Here is a 26,887-nt window from a genome sequence, read left to right as displayed (position 1 = left end):
TCACGGATGTACCCGGCCTAGCCGACTATTCGCAAGACCAATATCATCCTTGAATGTACATTATTCTATCCCAAGAAAGAACCGCTATCGTGAGGGGCGTTGCCGATGATGAACAGCCCGCCCCAGTCCATATTGTCTCTCTTAAATGACGGCAGCGGCCATGACAACAGCCACCGCGGCGGCGCCGAACGAGTTGACACGTCCGGCCGCAGCCTGCGGGATCTCGGAAGGCGATACGGTCGGCTGGGCACCCGTGCCGGTAGCGCCAGTTGGCTGGCCGCTGGCGCCGGGGTTTGTGCCGGTGGGCACGGAGCCGCCAGCGGAGGACGAGTTACCACCGGCGGGAGGGGGGACGACGGCAGTGCTCACGGTCGTGGGGGCAGCCGAAGAGGAGTCGTTGCCGCCTTGAGCCGTGGTCGTGGCAGCCGGAGCGCTCTCGGAAGCTGAACCGGAGCCGGAGCCGGAGCCAGACGTGGTAGCAGAGGGCTGCTCAGTCTGGGCGCTGGAGCTGGCAGAGGGAACAGCGGTGGATGAGGCCTGAGAGCTGCTGCTGACCTGGCTCGTTGACGAGGGCGACGGGTCGATGTTGTCGCAAGAGAGATCGTAGAGGGGCTTCTTCGTGAGCTCAGAGCCAATGACACCAAAGGCAGGGTTGGGGGTGGTCGGAGAGCCGTCCTGGAGAGTGAACCACCAGACGTTGGTCTTGCCGAACATGGGGCAGCCGACCTCGTCCCAGAAGACCTTGGCGTTCTCAGTGGAGGGGACAGCGGCACCAGACTTGTCGCCGCTGACGGGCCAACCCGTCTCGGTGATCCAGACGGGCTTGCCGCCCGAGGCGCCCTTGGTTTTGTCGAGGGCGGCCTGGAACAGGCTCTTGGCGTTGGAGAGCTCGTTGGGCTTGGTGTTCTCGTAGTAGGGGTAGGCGTCCATGCCGACCCAGTCGATGGCGTCAATGACAGGCTTGTTGGTCTCGTTCACGTAGACAGTCCAGGTATCGACGTGACCGATGGGGGCATCCTGCAGGCAAGAGCCCTTGATGGTATCGCGGACCTGCTTGACGTAGCTGACCAGCGTATCAGGGCTGGCACCAGGATCAGGGCTAGCAGCCTGACCAATAGGTGAGATGCGGTAGAGATCCTCGCTGCCGACCGAGATGCCAGCAACGAGGCCGTCGAGCTTGCCGCAGTACTCATTGATGGTGTTCTGGAGAGCCGACAGCTCCTTCTTGAACAAGTCCTCACCGGCGGAGGCCCAGAGACCGAGGAGCAGGCTGGTCTTGGTGCTAATGGCAGCAGGAATGGCCGAGATGGGGGTATCGCTATCGCCTTGCTGTTTCTCCTTATCAGTAGGCTGTGGGAGTCAGGTTATGAGATGTAGACGAACCCTCATGGTGTAGAGGCGGGCACTGGTGAAGCCACCCTTGGTGCCCTCGAGGCTGGCAGCCGTCTTGAACTCGGCCTCAAAGTCCTGCTGGGTCTTGACCCTACCGTCGGTGAAGGTGCTGCCGTAGTTGAAGCCCTGGAAGGCTGCGGCCGCCGACGAGACGGCCGTAGCCAAGGTGAGAAGGGACGCCGAGGAAGGCATCGTGGGTTTAAGGAATTAACGAGTGCTGATTAAGAACTGTATTATATGCAGACCGAGACACTCCAGGGAACGATCGTGGCTGTCTCGACGATTCTCGGCGACGTCGGAAGCGAGAGACAGAAAGCAAGTGTATGGATGAGGAGGAGAGGATGTAAGAGAAGGAACACGAGGACGAGGGCCGAGCAAGGAGAGGACTGCGAGGACTAAAGAGGCGGCAGCTCAACTCCTGGGGATGGTAAACAGGCCGGCAGCCGCTGGATCGAGCGGCCCCAAGGCCGGAGTACGTGGGCGAGTGGGCTCCTGTTCCATTCTTGGAGCGCGCGATGGCCAGAGAAAGCAAGCAAGTGTCGTCACTGGGCCCCAAGGGTGGAGAGCCGGCCGGCAGGATGGCCTGGCTTGCCTGGCCTATGCCTGGCTGAGGCTTGGATGGGTGGGTGGCAAGTGGTTCCATCCCATGGAATCCCGTCCAAGCCGTCCTCTCGCCGGCTGCATGCTCCGATTGTGGTGAATCGTGATGGGGCCACGGCTCACAATCAGTGCAGCGCGTGGGCGTGGGCCAAGACGGCCGGGTCGGTTTCCCAGACAGGCAGCCTTTGTCTGGGCCACCGGATCGTGGCGAAGGCTGTCGATGGGGGTCCCACAGGGGGGCCCGGTTGGTGGACTGGTGGACCCTAGCGCCAGGTCAGTGTGCCATTGCAGCTGGGCAGGCGGCGTGGTGCGTTCTTGTGCGAGGGCGGCGGCGTGCTTTGTGCCTGGGCCTGGCGTCGGGATGGCTGGAGGGCCGCGGACCTGCATGTGCGCTCGCGAGACATGGCGTCGTGCCTGTGGCGGGTGGTGAGGGGTGTCTCGGGGCGACGCGAGACCCGACAAGAGGCGTGCTGCCCGATGCAGGCATCGAGACTGAGGCCCTGGTCCATATCACGACATGGGAAAGCTGGAACAGCACCACTTGAAGCAGAGCAGACCTGAAGAGAGGCGCCTGACGACCGACGCGGCGACGGGATGCGAAAAGAGCCTGAGGGCGCACACGTCATAGGTGTGGGCAGGCGGCAAGCACTGGAGGCAGCCTGCAAGGGTATTTGCCATCCTGCCCGCTGCTTCAAAGCCGTGCTGGGGCCTCGGTGCCGACCTGCGACCCTGGCCTGCCACGCCGTCGCCCTCGCTCCTTCCCGGCGCCGATCGCCTGGCCCGACCGATCGCGCGCTGGCCCAGAACTGGCCCTTCTCTTCTTCTGGACACTTCCATCGCCTAGCGACAGTATCTGCTGGAACTCAAGGGCTCGCAGCTTTGCAACTGCAGTTGAGGGGTTCCACCGGGGGAAACCCCCCTCCCCTGTGTTTTGCTGGCCGGTAGGGTCTTGGGGTCGTTGATTACCTTTTCCAGCGAAACACACGCGCGATGGCGGAAAAGTTTTCCAGGCACAGCGCATGAGCGCCTCCCCATTGGCATACCTCAGCCAAGCCTCCCTCGTGTGGCACGAATCGAGGCAAACCCAACCCCACCTTGGTGCTTGCCCTGCGCCGGGCGTTGTAACTGACCTTTCCGGCGCAACCGCTCCCGCCCGTCTGTCCCTGGGCGGCGTCGTCAGCCACGCCCGCGCGCCGGACGTTTGTGCCGTTGGCGCTGGGTCAAGCCTCGCCCTTTGAGCTTGTGGGCTTTTGACAATCAGAGCGTCGCTTGGCCTGGCACACTACCTGACTGTCTGGTTGTTCGATGCTTGACGTTTGCAAAGGACAGTAGCAGTAGTACTGTATGCGCGCCAGCTTAGCTTGCTCACTTCACTCCCTCCCAGCGGCCAGCGAGTTCCGCCAGTCAGCGCTCACCTCGTATTCTCGATCCTGGGCATCCTGCTTTGCCGCTGCCACTGCGACCTCGTGACAGCAGCTTGCAGCAGCTTTGCAACCACCACGGTGGCCAAGGTTAGTGCACAGCAAGCATCCCTCTTCCCTTCCTCTGGCCGCGCCGTTTGCCAGTATCCAACTGTCGCTCTCGTCGCGAAAAGGTTGAGAGATGTTCGAGTTGTTACGGACAACTTGCGCAGTGCAGCGATCCCCCGGACACTCGCCGACCGGGCGACCCTGCCGGATGGAATGCAAGGCACGGCGCTACCCACGACCAAGCGCAAACCCAAAAACTCAATCCCTCATCCATGGCTCGAGGTGGTCGGCCAACCCGGCGTCACTCGTGGAACGGCCCCGTTACACCCGAGTGACCGTTCCTGCGTGTGCCCCGACGGTCTTGCATGCCACCCGCCCAACACCCGCCTGCCGCGATCCCAATGCTTTCTCCGGGCTGTCTGTCTAATAACATGGCCGCATGGGCTGGCCATGTCCAGCGAGTCATCGCCCACCGTGGCTGCTCGAGGGTCTGGCGTCGTGCGACGCCGCCGCGCCGTGGGTTTTGCTGGCTTGGCATTCCATGCCCTTCATGCTATAGGAAACAGTCGTAGCATCCGTCATGTGCTGTACGTGCCATGCCATGTCCCGTATGCGCAGGTGAGATTGCTTTAATGCCCGAACGTGGGCCAGAGTTGCCTTCGACACCCTGTGCTACGCACAAGAGTCCTTGTCCAACTTTATCTCGTCCACTGGCAGGCATGGTTGCGTTCCACGGTAGCCAGCGAACCTCCAGAAGCAGCTGGCGGGGTGCAATTTTGAACAATCAATGCTCATATATGTGGACTACTTCGTAACACGGCTCAGGCTTAGATATAGCTTTCCGTGGTTGTGGTGCTGATCTGGCTGCATCATGGCCCATAGGCCGATGTAGTTTGCACCACGCAAAGGCATACGCGTCGTTGATCAGGTCTTCGCATTTACATGTCCGTATTTCTTCGTACAGGTAAGCACAGTCACTGCTCATGCTGCGCAAGTCAACCGACGTGGCCACCGAGGGCCAAACAAGGCATGCATGTGCCGCCTAGACGAACCCTCGGATGCCGCGCAGGCCTGACGACTTCTTCTCCTTCTTGGCCTTGCCGGAGCTGCTACCGCCATCATCCTTGACCTTATCCCGGGAATCCTTGCGAATTCGGCTGTGAAAGCCACCTGTCGCATGATCAGCATTGCCATCTCGATGTTGGCGCCCGTTTTTCATCGCCGCCAACTTACTGCCAAAGTGCCGTTGTTCGCCGGGGCTGTTTGACAGCGCACCGCTTCCGGAGCCTTCCCCGGCTTGTGGCGTGCTTGCCCGCCGTTCGAGCTCCGCTGACACTGGCGTGCCCGAGAGAGACCCGGGCGGCGGTGTCGGGTTATGCCCGGTTGCATCTGCGTTGGATATCGACCGGTGAGGTCGCGCCTTGATCATGACGGGGCTCGCCGACATAGAGAGGTAATCGCCGCCAGCGGGCTGGGTATCCTGCCCTCTGGATGATGCTGCGACCGCCGCCGTCTCTGACTGCATGTCCAGGAGAGACGATTGTAAAGCAGTGTACTTGCGCATCAACAAGTCGTACTGCTTCTGTTGCTCCGCCTGCTTGGCCCTGCTCGCCGCCAACGCACCCTCGATCGTCAGGTTCGAGTTGGCTCCGGGCCGCTCCCGTTCTTCCTGAGCCTCTGCAAGCTGCCTCTTAAGCTCCTTGACCTGTGACTCGAAGAGAATTCTTGTTTTTCCTGCGTCGTGTTCTTGCGCTGCGAGCTTGAGCCTAGTCGACTCGGCTTGCGCATCCGCTGCCGTGGCAGAATTAATAGCCGTCTTGCGCTCCATTTCGCGCGCCTGATGATCGCGATCTGACTTGGTAAGTTCCTCGACCTGCGCCTTTAATCTTTCCATCTCTGTCCGTTCGATGTCGACCGATTGCATATTCTGCTTCCAGTTGAGCTCCCTCACCTCTCCCTCACACACCAGCTTACGTAGCTTTTCGCACTCCGCCTTGGACTCGTCCAGCTCCCGCCGAAGCGCACCTAGCTCAGCCGTGGCCTTTTTGGACTCGTCTCGCAGGTTTTTGAGCTTGCTCGCCAGGTCCGCCTCCCACTTCTTGGCCATGGCGCGGCTCTTTTCAGACTCCTTGCGAACCTGCATCTCGCCCTTCTTGGCCTCTTCAAAGCGGCTCTTGAGGTTGCGATTCAACATGATGAGGTTCTGCGTCTCGGCTTCACTTGCTGCCTCCACCACCAGCTTGCGCCGGAGCTCACCAATATGAGCCATGTGTTGCTGCTTAACGTAGCGCTCGAAGCTGAGGTCGTTTTCCAATACCAGAACCCGCCGTTGTAGATGGGCCACCTGGGTTCCCAGGTCCATTGCCGACACTGGAGAGCTCACAGAAGGCGGGACCACAGTGGTCGACGGCGGCGCGGTTGACTTGTCAGCCGTTGACTCCTGGTGGCTCAGAGACAGTGACGGAACGCTGTCATTAGCCAGAGATTGGTGCAGGCTCGACTTGATCACCTTGTTCGAGTGCAACATATCTTGCAGCTGGCTGTGGGACGGTGACTGCGTCAGCTGCGCCGGTATGGTAGGGCTGTCCGTGCTGGGGCCTCTAGCCGTGCCCTCATCGGCGACATGCCGGCTGGAAGGCTGACTCGACTGCGACACACGGCGGATCACCATGGATGCAGTCCGGTGACTCGAGTCTGAGTCTGTGCTCGTCATCTGGGAGTTGCGCCAATTATCCGTCCGGCTCAGAGAACCACTCAGCAGTGCCGAGTCGGACCTCTCCTTATCAATCCCCTCGTGGATAATGGTAGCGGCAGAGCCGGGCATTGGAGGAGGGGCGTCCAGATCGGGCGTGTCGTATAGGTCGCTCGTCATGCAGAGGCTCATGCACTCGACGACCACCTCGGCAGCCTCGCTCTTAATCCAGCGGCCAAAGTCGGTCTTCTCAGAGTCGATTGTCAGGGTGTAGAAGTTGGGGTGCAGAAGGTGACACCGCCTGAAGCGTTCAGAACGGTGACGGATCTCGGTTGGCTGGATTTCGACATCCTCCGAGCCGGTGATGTTCGCGTGACGCAGATACCGCTGCGGCTTGCGGATGTAGTCCATGAAGTTGATGGGGTAGAGTCCATACAGTATCGTATAATAGTTGGACAGCTGAGCAACGGGGAAGTCATCCATATCCGGATTGTATGCACATGTTTCCCATCCGCTCGAGTGGTCGCCCCCGTCTGGTTGACCCTCCACGTGGTTGGCCCTTTCGCGATCCCAAAAGAGCAAGCGAGCGTAGATGTTGAACAATGTCGGCAAATGAGGTACGAGTGAGCTGGGCATGTGAGGCAGGAGCATGATTAGAACAGTGAGTGCCGAGGAGATTATAGTCGTGGATGTATCATGCAGCAGGCACTTCAGAATGTTGCCGAAGAGCGAAGTATGCAGGACCTGGTGCAAATGGGGAGGATGGTCCTGGAGGAAATCGCAGAGAAACCTCAGTGTCGCCTTGCGGTACTGCTTCTCAATGAAGCAAGTGTTCAGAGATGTAAAGAACTCCTATTCTCCAGTCAGCCAGTCCACATGGCCCGAATATCACGGTCCGAGATATACCTTGGGTCGTCTCTTTCCAAAGCTTTTCAACGCATCGCGAACCATTCTCTCGTTATACTCATGGCTCGTGTCCTCGTCCACAACCTCCGGATAGAAGCGATTTATCCAGATGGAAAATAGGCGATCGATAATGGGGTTGGTCGCCGAGTCTCCACCCGATCGAACGTGGTACTCGTCCATAAACATGACCAGGTCCATGAGGGCCGCCACGGTCTCGTCAACGACAAGCTTGTCCAGGCCGGTGCGGTCCAGAAGGCCCTTGTACGAGTCGAACCAGGGTAGCACGCGCTCTGGTGTCTGCAGCACGGGCAGCAGCCGCCGGAGGATGCCTATCCACGGCCCAGATGCGCTCGGGACTCCCTTGACGTACTTTTCAAAGGTACTCACAAGCTCCTCCTGAAGCCTGTCGGATGCAGCCTCATCGTACTTTTCGTGCTTGTGGAGGTATGCGGCGATGGTCTCGACGAGGCTGTCGGGGAGCGGGAGGGTCGGATGGGGGATAAAGGCATGTATCGCCTTGGAGAGCTCTTTTAGGGACCTGCGGAGCAATGACGGTCAGCATCACAGATCAGGGCAAAGCTGAGACTCAGCTTACGACCCCGAGAAAGGCCATGCGCCGATACGGAAGGGACAGCATCAGTAGCTGGTGTGGGCTAGGGCCAAACTCACGCGGATGAGGCCATCGTGGGCGCTTTGGCGGCCGCATCGGGACCGCCGAGTTTCCCCTGAAGAGCTCGATGTAGCGGTCGCGTGCCTATGCCTGTGCCTCGGAGCTGGTGGGGTGTATGTGCCGCGGGAGGGGCCGGCAGAGGCAGATGTTGGAGACGCGATGAGGACGAAGCTACAGCTGGGGCAAGATCAAGCTCTGGCGTGTCGTCGCGAAGAGTGGGGTCGAGCTGTAGCCCTGTTGGCGGCGGTGTTGGGTGTGGGTACCTGCCTTGCCTACCTGGCTTTTGAAGCCGCCGAGCGCCAGGCGAACTGGCCACTGGACGGCTGACGCTTGGGTGATCGGACCGGGGCCAGGTCGCGGGAGCCAGGCGGCAGGTAAGGTGAGGCGGATAGGGGGGCACTTGATGCGGTGTGCTGGGTACGCCTTCGGAGCGCGGGGCTTGGGCACCAGAGGGATACAGGATGGGAGAACGGCTTGTACCGGCAGGACATTTACGAGGTAGCGCCTTAGCGAGCGCGGTGACAGCCCCGCTGAAAGGACCCCCCGTCGACCCTAAAACCCCGCAATCGGGAGCTCCAGCTGCCCGCATGACCCCCCGGGTGGCCAGACGCCCTGCCAGTTGTGGCTCCACCGGAGCTGCAGCGTCACTTCACTGCGGACGGAAGCGCGGAAGGCCGCATCGGGCCACCAGTCACGTCGAACGATGCGTGGATGCTGCCCGTCATGCCTGCGCTGCGGTCTGCTCGCTCGTGCTCCTGGAGCAGGCAGTTCAGGGCAGGCCAGCAGGCCAGCAGGATGTTTGTCTGGTTGGACCAAGGAAGGGAGGGATGGCATGGACGGACCAGAGAAGCAATGGACTCCTGCCTGCTGCGGCCTTCCATCCACCTCAATTGGACGAGATGTATGCTCCCTGACTGGCCGCCGTGACCCCTCATCAAACGAACCAAGCCCCCCCCCCCCCGAGGACAGAAGGGATTGACTCACGGCCCGGCCCCTCACTCGTCCAGCCCGCCTCCCTGGAGCGCCGCGGGGAGGGGCACCTCCGTCATCGCGTGAGCTTGACCGTGACCTGCGTTCTGGGGTTGAGCCAGCCCGGCATCCAGACACACTCCAGACCCCTCCACTCCCACCGAGTAACGCGCCCTCAGCCCGGCCCTTGCTGCTCCCCTCCCCGTGTCCCGTGACCCCCCTCCATCCATTGACTCCGTCTTCCTTTTCTCCCGCCTCGTCCCCTCTCCGCGAGCACTTGCTTCTTTCTCCTCTCCCATCACCACCACCGCCATCTCTCGTCTGTGCTCCGGTACAGCTTCAATCGCCTCAATCCCCCTCGCCTGATTTCCCAGGACCGCGTTCAGTCTCCGGGCTTCTCTGTCTCGTGACATACTACCTCTACGTCTCCCACGCTCGCAACCCACACTTGCACTTCCCCTCCCCCTCCTCTCTCGAGTCGGCAAGATGGCTGCAAACAAGACGTCCGCCGTTGCGGACGAACCCGTTGATGTCCTCTTCGCCCTGCACCCCAAGTTCGACATGCTCGACTTTGCTGGCCCATTGGAGGTGCTCACGACGGCCTGCCACGACTTCAAGGACCAGTGTACGTGCTACCCCGCGGTCCTCGCTGCCGCCGCAATTGGTTACCCTGCCCCGGGCGGTCAAACCTTACTGACCGCGCTGCAGCATCCAAGGCTTTCGAAGTCACCATCGCCGGCTCCGAGCCCAAGGTCCTTTCCGAGCAGGGCGTCCTCGTCGGCTCTCAGATCTCCTTCAAGGAGGCCCACGACCGCCTCGAGGAGTTTGACATTCTCGTCATCCTCGGCGGCAACTCGCAGGAGGTCCTGGACAAGGAGGCCGAGCCTCTCGGTCTCATCAACGACTTTGCCGAGCTTCAGAAAAAGGACCCTGCCCGCGAGCGTACAGTCCTCTCGGTCTGCACCGGCTCGCTCTTCCTTGCCCGCGAGAATATCCTCTCGGGCTTGTCGGCCACGACCCACCCCGACTACATGACCAAGTTTGAGATCCTCTGCAGCGAGGCTGCCACCCGCAACCTCACTGAGCGTACCGACGTCATTGAGGACGCCAGATACGTGGTCAACAACCTTCGCTTTGACCTCGGCGACGAGGACGAGAACCCGTATATCCGCCGCAAGTCCGACGCTGGACGCCGACCCTCCAACGCTCGGTAAGTGGACCTCGAGCCTGCCAAGTTCCAACACGCGGGGAAGCACACCGGTTACTGACCCACTCGCTCAACAGCAAGGGAAGCATGTCGTGGAAGGGATCCAACACGCGCCGCGAGTCCATTGCCCGCCGCGCAGCCATGCGTCTCGGTGGCCTGCGGGTCATCACTGCTGGGGGAAACAGCGCGGGCGTGGACGCGGCCCTCTATCTTGTTAGTGTCATGGTTGATGAGGAATGCGCGGTGGAGGTTGCCAGGATCATGCAGTGGACCTGGAACAAGGGCGTCGTCGTCGATGGCCTCGACGTTTAGACCGCTCATGCCTGGCAGGACGTGCCAGGCGGCGTTTGGCGGCGTCCCACACCCTATCTTGGGCCGGACCTGGTGGCCACAGGCCTGCCGCCCAGCCACTGTATGACTATACATCTTAGGCCACGGCCGTATTTCAGAGCCCGCTCAATGAATCAATGTGTTAATCGTTATTATGACTTGATTGTGTCCGCCCGCGAGCCTGTTGTGATGCATGCCATCCCGTGGTCTGCCCCAGTGGCCCAGATCCTGCCGCAGTTCCGATACATTTCGTTTAGTCCTGCGTCTCGTCGTGGGCACCATGATGCATTGATTCGTTGCGGAGCATGATGGGACGCGTGAAGAGATGCTCGGGAAGAGTTTTGCCCCATGAGCCGTCAATTCAAATGTGGCCCGCTGTTGCACCGCACAGTACGAACTTTTTGTGACCATTGACCTTGTCCATTCTATCACATGGCATGGGACCCAATGCGCCGTGTTCAATGTCCCAAAAGTGTAGCCATAATCCGACTCAATCTCGGAAGTCGGGACCCGATCGCCTTCGTCCGTGCAATGCGACCCCTAGTTGACCACCCTCAACCACTCAATGACGCCCTCGTCTTGAAAATAGTTCGTGTCGCTGACTTGGAATCCCAGCCTACTGAGGACCTGCTTGCTCCTGCTGTTGGCCTTGTGCGTGTCGGCGATGAAGCGACGCGCTCCATGCTCCTCCACAGCCCACGCCATGACCACCTCGGCGGCACGAGTTGCGAAGCCACGGCCGCGAAACGCCGAGTCCAACCCGTAGCGCAGTTCAATCATTTCTTGCCAATGGGGGAGCGCCTCGCCGTTGGAGTCGAGGCCTCCGTTTGCGTACAACTCGGCGGCGCTGGTGGTCGTTGCGTCGCGGACGCAGGTGTAGCCCGCCCATTCAATCCGGGCAAATAATTGCGATAGGGACTCGAACTGCTGTCCTTCGACGATGCATATGTCCACTTTTGAGTCTTTTAGCTGCCGTGATTGAGCCGGGTCGAATGCCGACTTGACCTCGTCGTCCTCGGGAAGGACTCCGAGCGCAAAGTCGCCCATGCCCCGTACGCCCCATCGCAGCGCGGCGTCGCGCTTCAGCAAGAACTCGTGAACCTCATCGTCGCTCCAGACCACCGGCTGAAACAGCTCCCCAAAAGCGATAAGGCAAAAGGCTGGGTCGGCGTGGAGCTTGCGGAAGAGGGTGCGGTAAGGGCGGACATGCGCGGCGGACGGTGTCGGCAGGAAGACCAGCCCGTCGGCGACGAGGGCGAAAGGATGGTACGCCGTTGAAAGGGACATTGTGTCGTTGGCTGTGTGTTTTCGGGAGGCCGTTGTACTGACACGTTTTTCGGTCTGGGGATGAGCAACTTTGGCAGGAGCGATCGCATGTGCAGGCCATCCCCAATAATGGCACGATAAAAATAGTGGCTCGCTCGGGAATACCCGCCGGATGACTCAATCTCGACGTACAAACTAGCTTGCTCGAAGACCACGGTCTTCGTGGATACCACAGATGCGCACCGCTGGGGTTTCTGGCTCTCGCCTGGAGAGACGCGAGCCCGATGACAGATTATGGGGCTGCGTGGGTACAAAACCGGGAAACAATTCACACGTAGCTACCCTGTGGCCAAGGCCAACTGTATTGATCACGGGCCTGTAGTGGGAGAAGAGCCCTGATATGTCAGCGATAGAGAGACAATTACGGGTATGTCAAGCACGGAGGGCGGGAGTGGATGCTCTGGCCCAACCGAGATCACGAGTGTTCATAGCAGTGTTGCCTGTGCGAGATGTTGTTCAAGTGGTGATACGAATAATGTCATGTCAAGCGATGGAGATTCTTGTACGTGTCATGGCATTGCACGGCATGGTGACAACCATAAACATGAATGAAATCACTCGGCCCCGCCGATCATACAAAAATATCGCACTCCATGCCTGGCCTTGTGGTGAATGAGTGACGTCTGTGTCGAGTATTGACACATCGAGGTGTCGAGCTTCATGCATCAACCGCCCATCCTGCGCTGAAGGAAATTAGCGCCAGGCCGCTCAAAGCCATCGACATCCAGGAAGCTGGTGTTATGTAATCACTGTGCTGGCCAATCTCGTCTCGCGTGTGAAGCCAAAAATGCATCCCCTCTCCACATTATGGCCCCCAGCGGCGTCTTGAGGGTTATACAGGACATTAAGGACCTCCACAAGCACAGATCTCATTGGCTTCATGGTCTAGTGGTATGATTCCTGCTTCGGGCACAAAACCGGAGTCCTCGGTTCATTAGAATCGGCTTGCAGGAGGCCCCGGGTTCGAACCCCGGTGAAGCCCTATCTGGGTCGCTTCATTCATTCCCTCAATGATGCAGACAATGTTTTTTTGCACCTCGTGCAATTTTTGCAACATCTGATGTATCTTTTTACCAGGCTGGCAAATGATCGACCAAGTTCCCCTTTTTGACTGTGATTTCGTGGATACGTAATGTAAGCATGATGATCTGATCAAACAGACACAAGCTTCTATCATTGCCCACAATACGCCAATAGCCATCCGACAAGAGCTCAAATCTCACACTGTCCATTCAATTGCTATTGTCGCCCATGCTTGACTGTGTTGCTCGCCTTGTGCGCATCTGCCCACGATGTATGGCATCCATCAAGCCTGTCATGCGTCGCGGCAGGGCTTATACGCGACCCGACCGTGCAACGGACACACCAGCCTTTGCAAACTGCCAACATAAGAGACAGCACCTGCCTCTTCGGGTGTCTAATGTCCCCCGGCGCCCTGTCATTCATGGATGACAACTGCACCATGACCGGACCGCCTGAATCGTCTCAAGCGGACGCGCCTTATTCTAGACACCGTGACTCACAGTTCCACACATGGCAATAAAACGACAGGCTCTTCATGCTGGCGACTCGAAGAGCTCGCATCTAAGCTATCAACATGACTGGACCCGGACATATTAGGGTACTCATGACGCATTTACATTTCGTCACCAATTAGATACCTACGAAAATAGGGAAAAGGTAAGGAGCTATTTGACCCACCCCTGTCTCCTTGATATTTCTCGATGGTCTTTATTACCTTAGGATGCGCGTGTTACTCATAACTGCCGCCTGCATTATATTACCTTACGGCTAGAGCCTAGCAGTACGAGAGGCACGAGAGGCACGAGAGGCACGAGAGGCACGAGAGGCACGAGAGGCACGAGAGGCACGAGAGGCACGAGAGGCACGAGAGGCACGAGAGGCACGAGAGGCACGAGAGGCACGAGAGGCACGAGAGGCACGAGAGGCACGAGAGGCACGAGAGGCACGAGAGGCACGAGAGGCACGAGAGAGACGAGAGAGACGAGAGAGACGAGAGAGACGAGAGAGACGAGAGAGATAGGAGGCCTTAGCGCTATATATACTATCTTTACCTCTCGTGCCTCTCGTGCCTCTCGTGCCTCTCGTGCCTCTCGTGCCTCTCGTGCCTCTCGTGCCTCTCGTGCCTCTCGTGCCTCTCGTGCCTCTCGTGCCTCGTCAATACCGATAGTAGAGGGATAGTCTGCTACTACTAGAAAGGACGATACACTAATAAGCGACGGCGATTTCTAGAAGGACTATTACTGCCGGGAAGGAGAAAGCGCCTCAGGGAGAATTAATTCAGCACGTAAATGACACGTCTATGAGCTATTTGCTAATGCCAATATCGTAGTGAGAGCCGCCATGTAGTGTTTAAGTTAAAGTGTGTAGTACGGTATACGCGCACGCAAACCCAGATTCAGGAGAGAAGCAAGACAGTAGAGTGACTACACGGCACAGAGAACTTGCAGGTCGTCTGGGACGCTGTTTTTCAGTTTATTGCTAAGACATCCAGATAAGATATCGCTTCGATCGCGTCCGGGAGAAGGGGGCGGCAATATAGAGATGCAGACAGTCAAGGCCACAGTTCAAGTTCCAGGAAGGCCGAGGCAAGCTGCTTCACCGTGCTTGAGGTGGATATAGTAACACGCCTAACTTGGGAACGTTTCTACAAACCTTAGGCCCCGGAGAAACCGTTTCAGATTCAGGTCTCCTTAATTGCCCTTCTTATTGCACGCGCCGTTGTTCGCACGCACACATGTGAAGCCAAGTGCCCCGCAGCTGGGGCCAGGTGCCTGCCGGTCCGCCGTCCATTACATTACTTTGTCGGTCATTGCCCAACAACCAACCACTTGGACAACTCCCCCGTGGACCGTCTGAATCAGGGCCACTAGGCCAAGTGGGTGCAGCGCCTCCAGACACCACCCGGAGGCTACCACTGCGAGAACAACCTAGCTCCATCATCATCATCATCACACCAGACACGAAAGGGTTCTCGATCGCATCAGCCTTGTGTCTTTGAACTCTGTGTCAGTCACTCCGTCATCTGCCTTCCTGCGCAAGGCTCACTTATCGTCGAGCATTGCTAACCTGATCGAGTAGCTCCCAAGCCACCCATCGAGTTCGAACGTAACAAGGGTTCCGGCCATCAACACGTCGCGGAGCGGCTCGAGCCGCTCCGCGTGCTCTCTCTCTTGTCCAACGATAACCTCAGACCACCCATACGACGCGGCGTTATGCTGAAATGCGAACATCGTCGCTTGGTTAAAGGCACTAACAAAAGCGTCGGCCATGATTACGCTTGACAATAGTGGAGCAATCGCACACCAGTCAAAGTGCAAAGCCCAGTCTTCGGCGGCGCTGCTTCCTCCGATCGCCTTATCTCTGGATGAGAACTACTATTTACCCACGCCGCGTACAGTATACAAGCCCATCGCCGGGCCGCCGCAGCCCAGTAGCCCGTGTTGCCTTCAATTACTGCTACAGCCGCGTAGCCCGCGATGCCTTCAATTGCCCGCGCAGCCTAGCAGCCCAGCAGCCAAGCAGCGTAGTAGCGCAGCAGCCCGCGCGGTAGCCTCAATTGCTATGTAGCGCAGTAGCGCAGCAGCCCGCGATGCCTTCAATTGCTGCTAGCCCGCTGCGGTGCTAGCCTGTTAGCCTGCTGGGTTGCTAGCCTGCTGGGTTACTGGCCTGCTGGGTTGCTGGCTTGCTGCGACCGCGGATGTAAGCCGTGTGACTATGACTGTATGGAGCTCCGGTTTGTATGGGCGGGCGTGGGCAAATAGAGACATGCGCGTGGGTAAATAGTAGTTCTCTTACTCATACTAGCATTCGTTGTTTACGCTGTTGGCTGCCAGCTACTTTGTTGGAGGAAGACATGAACTGAATCAACCAAGAGATAATTTTGATCAAGTGATGCCTCTGTGTGAGTTGCTGGAAGATGCGTTGCCCGAGGGTTGCGCGCGGTGTGGTGCGGGTCAGGGGAGGATGGTGACAACACTTAACGACGTCCCTGCAGCGAGAGCGGCTCTCGAGACGAGATATAGATTGCCTCAGAGCTGTTGCTGCGGTCAAATGGTTTGCGTGATGGCAACTGTCAAACCTGCCCCCCTTGTACAGCTGCAAAACGATCAAGGTAACAAGAACGGCGTTTTCATCATGGCACGAGGCATCCCGACCAAGGCAGAGAGGATGGGGCAAAAATTGGAATTCGGGGGCAAATTCTATAGAGACGTGACGAAATATTTAATTCATGAAAGAGTACTGTCCTATTGATATTGATATGTACCTCGTCTATCTCGCTTTTAATGCTTTTTGCCCCAGGCGCCTTTTGTCCCACATTTAGACCCTACTCCAGATCCGAGTCCTCCTTCTCCCAAAGAGCTATTGCTTGTTAAGATTCTCCGTGATACAAGCAAGGAACTTCTCTGATGTTGCCTCCGGCTGCCCATTTTCTTGGAGAGCGACTTCCCTGCAATGATTATAGAGAAGACCGCACGCTACCCGCAGCTTGTTCGCCGTGAAGCATTCGCGGGGCAGCCCTGGCATCCCCATAGCACTTTTGCCGGCTGAAGCTCGTTGCTCTGTGGATAGCGTGTCGCCAGTGGTGGCCTTTGCGCCGGGTTCGTCCGTGACTCCCTCTAGGAATTGGGCGCCTTCTGTCTCCGGCACCTTCACTGGAGTGGCGATGGCTAGACCTTGGATCAAAGTGGAAATGGCAATCGAAGCCTTCATGGCTTGTTTTGATACAGGTGTTGGCTATGGTGGGAAGTGAATGAGACTGTGTGACCTGCGTGAAACATGTGCAAGCTGAGTGACACTACCGGATCATCAGACTACGAGGCATCTAGAAGAGGGTCTCGACTGTATATTATTCAGGAAGAACGTGAAGGCGTAGTCGAAAATTGGTAGAGTTGTTGACATGAAGGCTCATCTAGCCGAGATGATGTTCGTTAATGCCAACTCAGTCTTGGCTCGAGACAAGGTATCATCCGAACGTTGGAACATTATGCGTAAGCGCGGACAACGCCGAGAAATGAGACTCGGTGCAACCGCTGAACAGAGACCGGCTGGGTCGGAACTCTGCTAGCGAGAAGTGCGTTGCTGGGGGTCTTGAGGTGGAGAAGGAAGAATTGGGACGTGCTCGGTGCAGAAATGCGGCGACGGCCGATGCCGACCAGGGCAGTAGAGAGGGGACGAAGCTTTCGGAACGGGTACGTAATTTGGTGAAGAGGACCGGACGATTAGGCTTCATTGAAACGGCCGAATGGGCCTCTACTTGGTAAAGGGCTCCTCAGGGATAAGCTGGCGGGCCGATCTTGGCTGCGACAGTATAGATAGCGATAAAGGTCCGACACTACCTGTTTTTCTGGTACATTTATCGGGCTTCTAATGGTGCATTCACCTCGTAAATAAGCTGATAGCTGGATTGTAAAGGCGGGTTGGATCTGCTTGCGGCGTAGCTACGAGCAGGGGTCATCGCCACGCTGAATTGGCCTGGCCTAAAATTAACATTTCTGTGTGTCTGTAATGAAAATATGTATCGCGTCTGGCGGTGACGTAAGGGAGCACTGACTCGGATATTGCCACGGTTGTGTCAAGATTGAAACGTGCAGGTCCAAGCTCACGAGATGCTGGCGCGGCGGGACCCACGAAGTATTACCCGGGCGCGCCAGAGCTGTCATGTCGATGCTCCGTTGAGCCTTTCGGGCCACCTTGAACCGTTACAGCGTGCCTGCTTTGTGAAAGGTCTAGGATAGTGATATTTGCCTTTCTATACGGAGTATTGGATACGTAAAAACTCGAGGGTGATCTGGTGGCAGATCTTGGGCCAATCCCGAGAAGCCTACTGCCGCCGACAGTTGGCCTACTGTATCTTCACCAGAGCGGCTGCGAAGTATGTAGTCCCACGGCACGAAGGCCAGGCCAGGTGCAAAGACCAGGTTTGGGGGGCTCCGTGGCTTCCCAGACGCTAAATTGGGAGTACGGTATATAAATCGGCAACATCTCCTCCTCTTCTCACGCTGATCTGTCTGCTTTCACACAAAAAAGAGATCTTTCCGCAAAATGCAGCCAATCCGTCCCCTCCAACTCATCGTGCTCTTCGCGGCCGTGGTGGCCGGGACGGTGTGTGAGCAGTCGGACCACTGCATGCAATCGGACTGTGGCATCTGCACGGAACTGGGCGACACGGTGGACCAGGGCAAGCCAGGCGTGAGTTGCTGGCCCTGACTCTCGCACCGCTCGTTCCTCTCTAACGGACACCGGTTCATAGTTCTGCCGCACCACCAAACTCGGACATACGTGCACCTACATTGATAAGCCGTTCAGTGACAGGGCCAAGTACCCATCGAACCATCGCGTTTGGAAGACCGCGAAGTTCACGCTCTGCGACGAACAGACTCCGGTACGTGTTTGAATTGCGCTCTTTGTGCCGGACCCAGCCGTTGGGTGAGGAAAGGAGGGTGCTCTCAGCAGAATGAAGCGGAACATGGGATAAGGTTGATGGCTGACCTCGTTTCATGCTTGCAGTGTCGAGGTCAGGACCACAGATGTGTTCTTCTGCCTGGCCGGAGTACCGCCAATTGCTTCTGATACAGGGCCATCCCAAGGGAGAAACTTGGGCTCGACGAAAGTCAGCCAGTCGGCTCTACCCGTCAGGGATAGCGCAGACTGTGCTCTTGGGAAGGATAGCAAGTCTGAGAATTGTCTAGACATGCCACTTGGATGAAACGCAGAGGGATGCCTCAAATCACATTGTCAGCTTCATCCTGTACTTGTCTGAGCACGAGGAGCTCTGACTGGCCTGCTTGGCCCGCTAGTTGCGCGGCATGCACAGGAGGCAGAATGAAAAGGCTGTACGTGCTCATGTCCTGGATAGACGATAGTTGGCGGCAAAAAGCTTCGTGTTGGACCGTACTAAGCTTGGAACTGCTCTCCGCCGACCCTCAAGTCTCTCCCTACCATAACACTCCAGACAGTGGTGCACCGACGAAGTTCCCAAGTTTCTTCTCAAGTAGGCCAGCAGGAGCACCTCGAGCACTTCGACGTTCGAAGACTAGGCGGATCGCAAGTGTATAAGCCCGTGTGATCGCATCGACAGCCACCATTGAGCTGGCCGATCATGCACTGTTCATACGTGCTAGAACTGTCGGTGCACCTCAGCATGTACATGCGCGCAGCGGTGTGCTCAATCAGAGTCAGAGCGAAGATGGCGAGCCGCAGTGGCTGCATTTTAAAATATCTGAAATCGAGCAGAATGCTGACACAGGTTTCGTGGTGATCTTGCGCCTGACTTTGTGTCTTTGCGTCAGATTCCGTGACGGATTTGGGGTGATTGCCATGGCTTTATAGGGAGCTTATGAGAGTTATAAGGAGTTTATCAGCCGTGGCAAATCACACGGAAACTCTGGAAGGAGATATTTACTATGCCGGTCCCAGGTACTGTGTTGTATGAACCATGTTAGCTCCATTGAGCCTGTCAGGTGGCACTTTGAAGCTGGATATGGCAGGAAAACGTGGGCAAGTGCTATGCGCACGGCTTCGTATGGGATCACAAGTATAGGTGGTATTTAGCGTGGAGCATTATATGTTTCATATCCAGACGGAGATGATCATGAGTGCCTTCACACTATTACCTCATATCGCGGATCTATTGGCGATCTGGGTACGTGCTTCCGCTACCGGACAGACTTCACCCTCCAGCGATTATGAGTGGGCCTCAGACGGCCGCTTACGAGTGAGCTTGACGAGAGATCACGGCGCCAGTAGTCGTCTACAGGGGATAATTGGCCACAACAGGAAACGACGGCAACGACGGCAACGACGGCAACGACAGCAACGACAGCAACGACAGCAACGACAGCAACGACAGCAACGACAGCAACGACAGCAACGACAGCAACGACAGCAACGACAGCAACGACAGCAACGACAGCAACGACAGCAACGACAGCAACGACAGCAACGACAGCAACGACAGCAACGACAGCAACGACAGCAACGACAGCAACGACAGCAACGACAGCAACGATAGCAACGACAGTGATCAGACATCAAATGACGGGTGATTACGTATCTTCTCTTCCCTGTAGCGGCGACAATGATCGAAACCCCAAGACATGGTTGTTTGCACGGCCCAAAGCCGATGTACCATAGTATGTTCTCAACACTGCAACTGCTGGTGGGGTTAACGGCGCATGGAAGTGGAGCGACCAACTACGACATTGCCGCAGAAATTTTAGTGTGATAACATAGCTACCCTTCTGGTAACTTTAGAGAGGCATGCCAAGTATGCGATATGTAGTTATTTGCCACTTGGAAAAATACAAGTACGTCGTTTAATGCGCCACGAGGCTGTCTTATCGCAGGAATAGAGCACCTTGAATGTTCAATGCAGATTGTTATAGGCAACTTTGGTACCTTGATCGTCTCTCAAATCGAGTTGGGACAGAGACCCGGTGCTCTGTGTGTACTTTCCCTTTCGCAACAATAAGTAGTATTCGCTAGCATAGCTACATAACCAAATATAATTCATGATTCATCGGCGCTTTTGTTTTCAAATGTTCTGTATCTGCGCCATGTTTTGGTCGGTGAAGTCACAGCGTGCTACATGTATGGTCTGGTGGTACGATTGCATTCAAAAGAGAACTCAGAACCGGCATGGGTTCCCGGAGCTGAGCAATCGCCGACCCAGGTAATGATCAGTCTTTCACGACATGTAAGTACAAGGTCTCAATAGCGTACACGTGGTCGAATCCGACCACTGCAGTTTGGTATTACCACGGCTTGAATAGGCAGTCAGTTCCCCAGTCATTTAGTGTTTGAGCAAGTTGGCATCACACTGTATGTCAATTCAACGGCACACGGCTCCTTATCGCATGAATGTAGGATGGAGGTAGATGCGTGAAACCTAACCAAGTGTAGTGACGGTGTGATAATATTATAGCAGAACAGAAAGCTAACGTGACTCCGTATATTGACTGGCTGTGATGAGATAGAGCACTTACAACATTCACACGCCGTTCCGAACTGCTGCAGCACACTACGCCGGGGGCGGAGATGTAGTGATACATCCTGCTCAAACACTGTTTGCGTGGCATCTCATGCAGGGCGTACGTAGCTTCTGATTACGTATATGCTGACGCCAGCCTGAGCATTGAATAGCTAGAACCGAAAAAACGCGGTCCTTTGATGTATGTTCCAGGAGCCACGGTGCTTATCATCGGCTTATGACACGACTTTCATGCGCGAGAGTTGTCGAACTGCTGCCCTGCGTTGAACCTTCCTTCCTTTCATCAACTCAATCCAGCAGGAAATCACCGTTACCATACGTCAGCTAGACGTGCAGCCTCGCCATGTCCGACACCTGCTCATCCAAGCACCCAGAGGAGCTCTTTACTCCCGGGTGGCATGACGTGGCCCAGACGCCTGTGGTAGACGGCAAGTACTACGACCGCGGCACGGGCGAGATACGTACCGCAACAGACCACCAAGAGTACTCCGGGCCGCCGGCAGTGGACATTATCATCTACAGTATACATGAAGGCACCACTGAATGCTGCTACCGCGCGGCTCGGCCATTTCCTCTTCGCACGCTCCTCTGTCATATTGTTCAGGTCATCCAAGAGCGGAAGCTGGAAATCGATTCGCTTTTTGCCGCCCCGTACGCGATACGAATCATTCTCGCACACGATTTGACTCGGGAAGAGTTCTCTGAAGTAACGAATGCAATGGTAAATGGAATATGGGATCGGAAGTAGCGAGATCAATTCTTGGATGGGAGTGCTGAAAACAGAATATTGGGCTTGTGGCTGTCGATTTGACAGAATTGAAGATGTGCTTTACTGAACTTGATAGGAATCAATTGATACACCCTATTCAAGGCACACTTTCCGGATCATTTCTGGTCTGGTTCAGATTGGGCAAAAAGCGCTGAAGGAGCCGTGGACGTAGACTCAGCCGGAGCATCCCAGACATCTCATTCATCACGGACATTCCAGCTATTCCCTCGAGATACAAGCCCCCCTCTCGTCATCAATAAAGCAAGGCGAGGGGATCATAATGAGCCGCGCAGCCCGGCTGCCGACAGCAGCAACAGGCCGAGCAGTAGCATGTCGGACAATGAACACGTAGGGCGCTGCAAAGCTAACCGATACTTTTCTGCCTCCTGTAAATTTCGTGCGGCTGACTGGTGCTACATCAAACGTTTGCTTGCCTGGTTGCGTTGACGGTACGACGCAAGGAGTGCAAATGCTTATGTGGATGCAAACGCTAAATGCAGTGCCATAACTTCATACGGCGTCCCACGGGCAGTGGGTGCGACTTACAATCATTTTCCGACAGCTGCAGGCCCGACGAACCTGGGGTCGTTCATGGCATCGCATTTATAGATCCGCCGCCCATACTTTGTTCGGCTTGTCGTGTCTGGCAGGCAGCAAGACCATCAGGTACGAAGCACTTTGAGATTGCAGAGACATGTCAGCCTGCTGGGCGGCAGCACTGGGTATGAAGCTGCGCGACGATGGTCCGGAGCTCCACGGATCCCAGCGGCGCATGCACGGCCACAGACTCCCTGGGACTTCAGAGACAGATGACGACGGCAGCCAAGGTTGCACAGTGGAACAGCGGCAGAGAATGATCGTGACACGGGAACGCTGCTTGCACCGGGCAATTCTGCGTGCGCAGCAGCACCAAAACAGCGACACGTACTTTGTAGCATGTGGGACGCATCCGCCAGATGAGGAGATGGCACCTCCTCGGGAACACTGCTTCTCTTGGCGACAGGGCGATGCAAGTCGGCATCATGTGTGGTGGCCATCTCGCAGCGCGCTCGCGCGGGACAGGCTTGCTGCGATGATGGGAGGGGGGCCCATCGGGATAGAGCACAGCCGGTGTGGATGCAGCCCACCAAGACGTCCACTGGACTGAACCATTCGCGCACACGGGGTGGGAGGACATGTGGCCGGATGGATGGATCGTGGACGGACCATGGATGGGTGGTTGCAGTAGGGCGACGTGGGCAGGAGGGCGGCCTCGGCTTACGACGGCGGCGATCTGGAGGATCGCAAGTATTGTGCAGCGCGGTGCAGAACAGTGTAGTGCAGCGCAGTGCAGTGCAGCGCCAGCCGGCGAGGCATTAAGTTGGTTGACTATACGAGTACGACGAGTGAGGTTGGTCCGCTTCCAGCTTGTTGGTGGGCGATCCAGAACCATGGACGAATAGGCAAGGCGGTCAGGCCCGCGAGGCCCCCAACCCGCCGGCCTGACCCCTGCAAGCTGGGATTCTGCCGCGGTGGCGTCATTTTTCAGAGGGGCCGGCGACTTTCTGTCTCTCCCGTCAAGTCCCCCTCCACCCTCTCTGTCTCGCTGTCTCTCGGGTGGGATGGGCGACCGACAGGGCGGGGCAGCCAGTCTGGCAGGTCTCTGCGGGTTAAGCGGCCACGCCGCAGTACCATCAGGGCCAGAAGCTGGGCGACAGCTTTTTAGGTGGCAGTTGCGGCCGAGCAGTCTTCCGCCATGCACATGCAGCGTGTGCCAACGTGGGGAGACGAAAGTACCTGTGTCTCCTGTCTGTACCTGTGCTTGGATTCGTACCAGTCCGTAGAGTACTAGGTAAGGTAGTACCTTATGTCTCGGTACCGGGATTTTCGCAGTTGAATCTATGCCCAGCGAGGCTCCCGTGCACTGAACAGCGGCCGGAAGTCTGTTGACATTGCACGACCGACACCTCATCATCTCGACGCCAGACTCTGATGGCACAAGCATCAGGCGCGCGCAGACAGTCAGCTTCCTCCAGCCAGCGAGCGGCTCGGCGTCACGCCCGAGGGCCCGGCAACGGCGCTGCTGCAGGCCCCCGGCGGTGGGACCCGACCTGCCGCCCAATCACACGCGCCCACAGCAGCCGCCGCCCACCTGTTCCTCTGCGTTTCTCCAGGCCCGGCGCTGTCCCGCCCCCCGTTGTCGCTCTCTCCAGCCTTAAACCTCACCTATTCTTCCCCGGAGAAATTTCCATTCCCCTCCATATCACCACCGCCTCCAACTCTTTCCTTTACCTCCCGCCCAATCGCTGCCCTGGGAGCTTGGCAGAGTTTATGCACGCCCTTCTGCTCAGTTAGCCACAGCTGAGCAGTATCTTTTTCTTTCTTTTCAGTGTTTGGGCTTCTGATCAGCGTTGTTTCCGTTCGACCGTCGGCGACGTTGCCACCTTGTTCATGAATCACATCGACCCTGCCCCGCCATCTCGACTCTCGTGATCCCTCCTTCGACGGGCACAACACCTCTCGAAGAGCGACTGCCAGCCGACGCCCATCGTCGCCGCTCATTCCCCTCTGTCTCTCGTCCATGACAGAAGTCGGCCCTCGCCCCCGAATCACTTAAACCCCGCCCCCGCACCGCGCCTGTCGAGCATCGACTAGCCCACCATGCACATCAAAGACATGCTCTCTGAGGCGGAGAAGGGCGCCCAGCCGTCCTTCTCCTTCGAGTACTTCCCGCCCAAGACTGCGCAAGGTGTTCAAAACCTCTACGACCGCATTGATCGCATGTACAATTTTGGACCCAAGTTCATCGACATCACATGGGGCGCCGGCGGTCGCATTGCCGAGCTGACCTGCGAGATGGTCCTTCAGGCCCAGTCCGTCTACGGCCTCGAGACCTGCATGCACCTCACATGCACCGACATGGGCCTCGAAAAGGTCAACGACGCCCTCAGCAGAGCCTACAAAGCCGGCTGCACCAACATCCTCGCCCTCCGCGGCGATCCCCCCCGAGACCAGGACAAGTGGACCGCCACCGAGGGCGGCTTCCAGTACGCCCGCGACCTCGTCAAGCACATCCGCGCCACTTACGGCAACCATTTCGACATTGGCGTCGCTGGGTATCCCGAGGGCTGCGACGACAACAAGAACGAAGAGGAGCTGCTTGATCATCTCAAGGAAAAGGTGGACATGGGTGCCACCTTCATCGTCACCCAGATGTTCTACGACGCCGACAACTTCATCCGGTGGGTCGGCAAGGTCCGCGAGCGTGGAATCACCATCCCCATTCTGCCCGGCATTATGCCCATCGCTACCTACGCCAGCTTTTTGCGGAGAGCAAACCACATGCAGTGCAGGGTCCCGCCGGAGTGGATGAGCGTCCTCGAGCCCGTCAAGAACGACGATGTTGCTGTCCGTGAGATTGGAAAGTCGCTGGTCGCCGAGATGTGCCGCAAGCTACTCGCCAATGGAATCCACCATCTGCATTTCTACACCATGAACCTGGCTCAGGCCACTCGTATGGTTTTGGAGGAGCTCAACTGGGCACCCAGCGCCGAGCGGCCGCTGCAACACGCTCTGCCCTGGAAGCAGTCGAAGGCCCTCGGCCGCCGTGACGAGGATGTCCGCCCCATCTTCTGGCGGAACCGGAACAAGTCGTACGTTCTCCGTACGCAGGATTGGGACGAGTTCCCCAACGGCCGCTGGGGAGACTCTCGATCCCCCGCTTTCGGAGAGCTGGATGCGTACGGCATTGGCTTGACGGGCACCAACGAGGCCAACCGCAAGAAATGGGGTGAGCCCACGACGGTGCGGGACATTGCCAACACCTTCGTCAAGTATCTGGACCAGGAGATCGATTCGCTCCCCTGGAGCGAGTCGCCTCTCACGGGCGAAGCGGACGCCATTCGGGCGGACCTCGTTGCCCTCAACAAGCGGGGTCTCCTGACCATCAACTCGCAGCCTGCTGTCGACGGCGTCAAGTCCTCCCACCCAGTCCACGGCTGGGGCCCGTCCAACGGCTACGTCTACCAGAAGGCGTACCTCGAGCTGTTGGTCCCGCCGGCCATCATCGATCAGATGATTGCTCGCATCGACTCCAAGCCTACGCTGTCCTACTATGCGGTGACCAAGGATGGCGAGCTCAAGACCAACGCGCCTTCTGACGGCCCGAACGCCGTCACGTGGGGAGTGTTCCCCGGCAAGGAAATCGTTCAGCCTACCATCGTCGAGAGCGTGAGCTTCTTGGCCTGGAGAGACGAGGCGTTTCGCCTGGGCACCGACTGGGCACACTGCTTCGACTCGAATACTCCGAGCAGAGCGCTCATCGACAAGATCATGAACGAGTGGTATCTCGTCAACGTTGGTATGTCGCATCACGCTGCTGCCTCCCCTGGTTTGGCACTCGCTAACCTCTCACCCTTCAGTGAACAATGACTTCCACGAGAACCACACGATCTTCGAACTCTTCAAGGACCTCGAGGTTCAGGGCCTGGACGAGGCGCAGGCTGCCTAAGTCCGGACACCACCACCTCCTGGTCACTTCCCAGGAAGCCACCCCGCTCCAACGCAAGGCTTCTTTGACCGACCGCAAGCGCGGTCTGAGACCCCATCAACTAGGTTTCTCCTTTCGGCACATGTCCATTCCATATTATCTTTTTTACTACTTTGAGCATCATTCGGGCGGCGTTGGCACACACTGAGGACGGACAGGCGGGGGACTAAGGCGCCACTTTTTCAACAAAAAGTTGCACAACTGATGACGGGGGACATGATCTACCACGACCAGACTACTTCCCTATACGCGCCATGACCATTACGCGTCGCCAAGGATCATCCGTATCCTTGTCGCGCTTCGAATTCTGTTTTCTTGCAGATGCATAACTCATATCTCAACGATACCCCGCCTACGGACAGCCATGTGTTTAGACAGAGGGGAGTGTGAAGCACGGTGGAGGCAGCTGATATACAAGGAAATCAAAATGGAGGGATTGGTGAGAAAGCTAAATATTACATCCATTGTCAGCCATGGAAACTTCATTTTGAATACACGCCATGGCAGCAGGGCGAGCAACGGCATGCCCGGAGGCTCCACGATGTACTCGACTCCATCCATAAAGAGGTGAAATGCGTGAAGAGGTGAAACGTGTGGCAGAGCTGAGACGCTGTGTAACTCGGGCGTCGCTGTCATCACCGAATGAAGTGAGAGATAGAGGTGTCCGTCGTGCGGCTTCATGCGCGCGCACGCCACCTGGACATAGTCATCGTCTGCAGCCACAGCCTACGACGTGGCATGATGCCTCTTCTCCAAGGGTTCCCTTGTCTTGCCACATTGTTGCCGTCCACGTCGTGTGCTACTCCCTCTCGCCCACGGCGAACGCGTTTACCGTATTGCGGCTACTACTACACCTTGCCTGCAATAGCCAAAGTAAAAGAAGGAGGTCGCATCTGCATAGCTCGTTTCTTTGGAGACCTCTTGAACCAACATGTTTGTCACGTAATAATGGTCATTGGTACTGCACGATTTGAACGATGTTTTGGGGGCATGAGTTTTTGATGGCCTTGAAGCCT

At 57.2% G+C, this 26,887-nt stretch overlaps 6 protein-coding genes and 1 non-coding gene across 7 annotated transcripts; 4 read left to right on the top strand and 3 right to left on the bottom strand.

Moving 5' to 3' along the window:
• Positions 1-141: 141 nt before the first annotated feature.
• On the bottom strand, positions 142-1,584 carry PLICBS_001103 (uncharacterized protein; the record flags this gene model as incomplete). The annotated part of the gene is made up of 2 exons (XM_018317822.2): positions 142-1,329; positions 1,384-1,584. The coding sequence occupies 2 exons, from the start codon at positions 1,582-1,584 to the stop codon at positions 142-144; spliced, it is 1,389 nt and encodes a 462-aa protein (XP_018183347.1).
• Positions 1,585-4,503: 2,919 nt separating this feature from the next.
• PLICBS_001102 (uncharacterized protein) lies at positions 4,504-7,742 on the bottom strand (the record flags this gene model as incomplete). Its single annotated transcript, XM_018317823.2, has 4 exons — positions 4,504-4,631; positions 4,695-7,005; positions 7,060-7,597; positions 7,729-7,742. The coding sequence occupies 4 exons, from the start codon at positions 7,740-7,742 to the stop codon at positions 4,504-4,506; spliced, it is 2,991 nt and encodes a 996-aa protein (XP_018183348.2).
• A 1,442-nt stretch (positions 7,743-9,184) lies between these two features.
• On the top strand, positions 9,185-10,217 carry PLICBS_001101 (uncharacterized protein; the record flags this gene model as incomplete). Its single annotated transcript, XM_018317824.2, has 3 exons — positions 9,185-9,323; positions 9,407-9,908; positions 9,983-10,217. 3 exons carry the CDS (start codon positions 9,185-9,187, stop codon positions 10,215-10,217), a joined length of 876 nt encoding a protein of 291 aa, XP_018183349.1.
• A 558-nt stretch (positions 10,218-10,775) lies between these two features.
• On the bottom strand, positions 10,776-11,522 carry PLICBS_001100 (uncharacterized protein; the record flags this gene model as incomplete). The annotated part of the gene is made up of 1 exon (XM_018317825.2): positions 10,776-11,522. One exon carries the CDS (start codon positions 11,520-11,522, stop codon positions 10,776-10,778), a length of 747 nt encoding a protein of 248 aa, XP_018183350.2.
• Positions 11,523-12,435: 913 nt separating this feature from the next.
• On the top strand, positions 12,436-12,543 carry PLICBS_001099. The gene has a single exon. It is a non-coding gene; the product is annotated as a tRNA-Pro (tRNA).
• Positions 12,544-19,270: 6,727 nt separating this feature from the next.
• PLICBS_001098 (uncharacterized protein) lies at positions 19,271-19,630 on the top strand (the record flags this gene model as incomplete). Its single annotated transcript, XM_065599721.1, has 2 exons — positions 19,271-19,274; positions 19,362-19,630. 2 exons carry the CDS (start codon positions 19,271-19,273, stop codon positions 19,628-19,630), a joined length of 273 nt encoding a protein of 90 aa, XP_065455793.1.
• Positions 19,631-23,983: 4,353 nt separating this feature from the next.
• On the top strand, positions 23,984-25,832 carry PLICBS_001097 (uncharacterized protein; the record flags this gene model as incomplete). The annotated part of the gene is made up of 2 exons (XM_018317827.2): positions 23,984-25,682; positions 25,744-25,832. The coding sequence occupies 2 exons, from the start codon at positions 23,984-23,986 to the stop codon at positions 25,830-25,832; spliced, it is 1,788 nt and encodes a 595-aa protein (XP_018183352.2).
• Between the last annotated feature and the right edge of the window lie 1,055 nt (positions 25,833-26,887).

Source organism: Purpureocillium lilacinum, assembly GCF_023168085.1.
Source record: "Purpureocillium lilacinum CBS 284.36 DNA, scaffold_1, whole genome shotgun sequence".
Lineage (NCBI taxonomy): Eukaryota > Fungi > Ascomycota > Sordariomycetes > Hypocreales > Ophiocordycipitaceae > Purpureocillium > Purpureocillium lilacinum.
The sequence above is the reverse complement of the archived record's forward strand: the minus strand, read 5'-3'. Positions and strand labels throughout refer to the sequence as shown.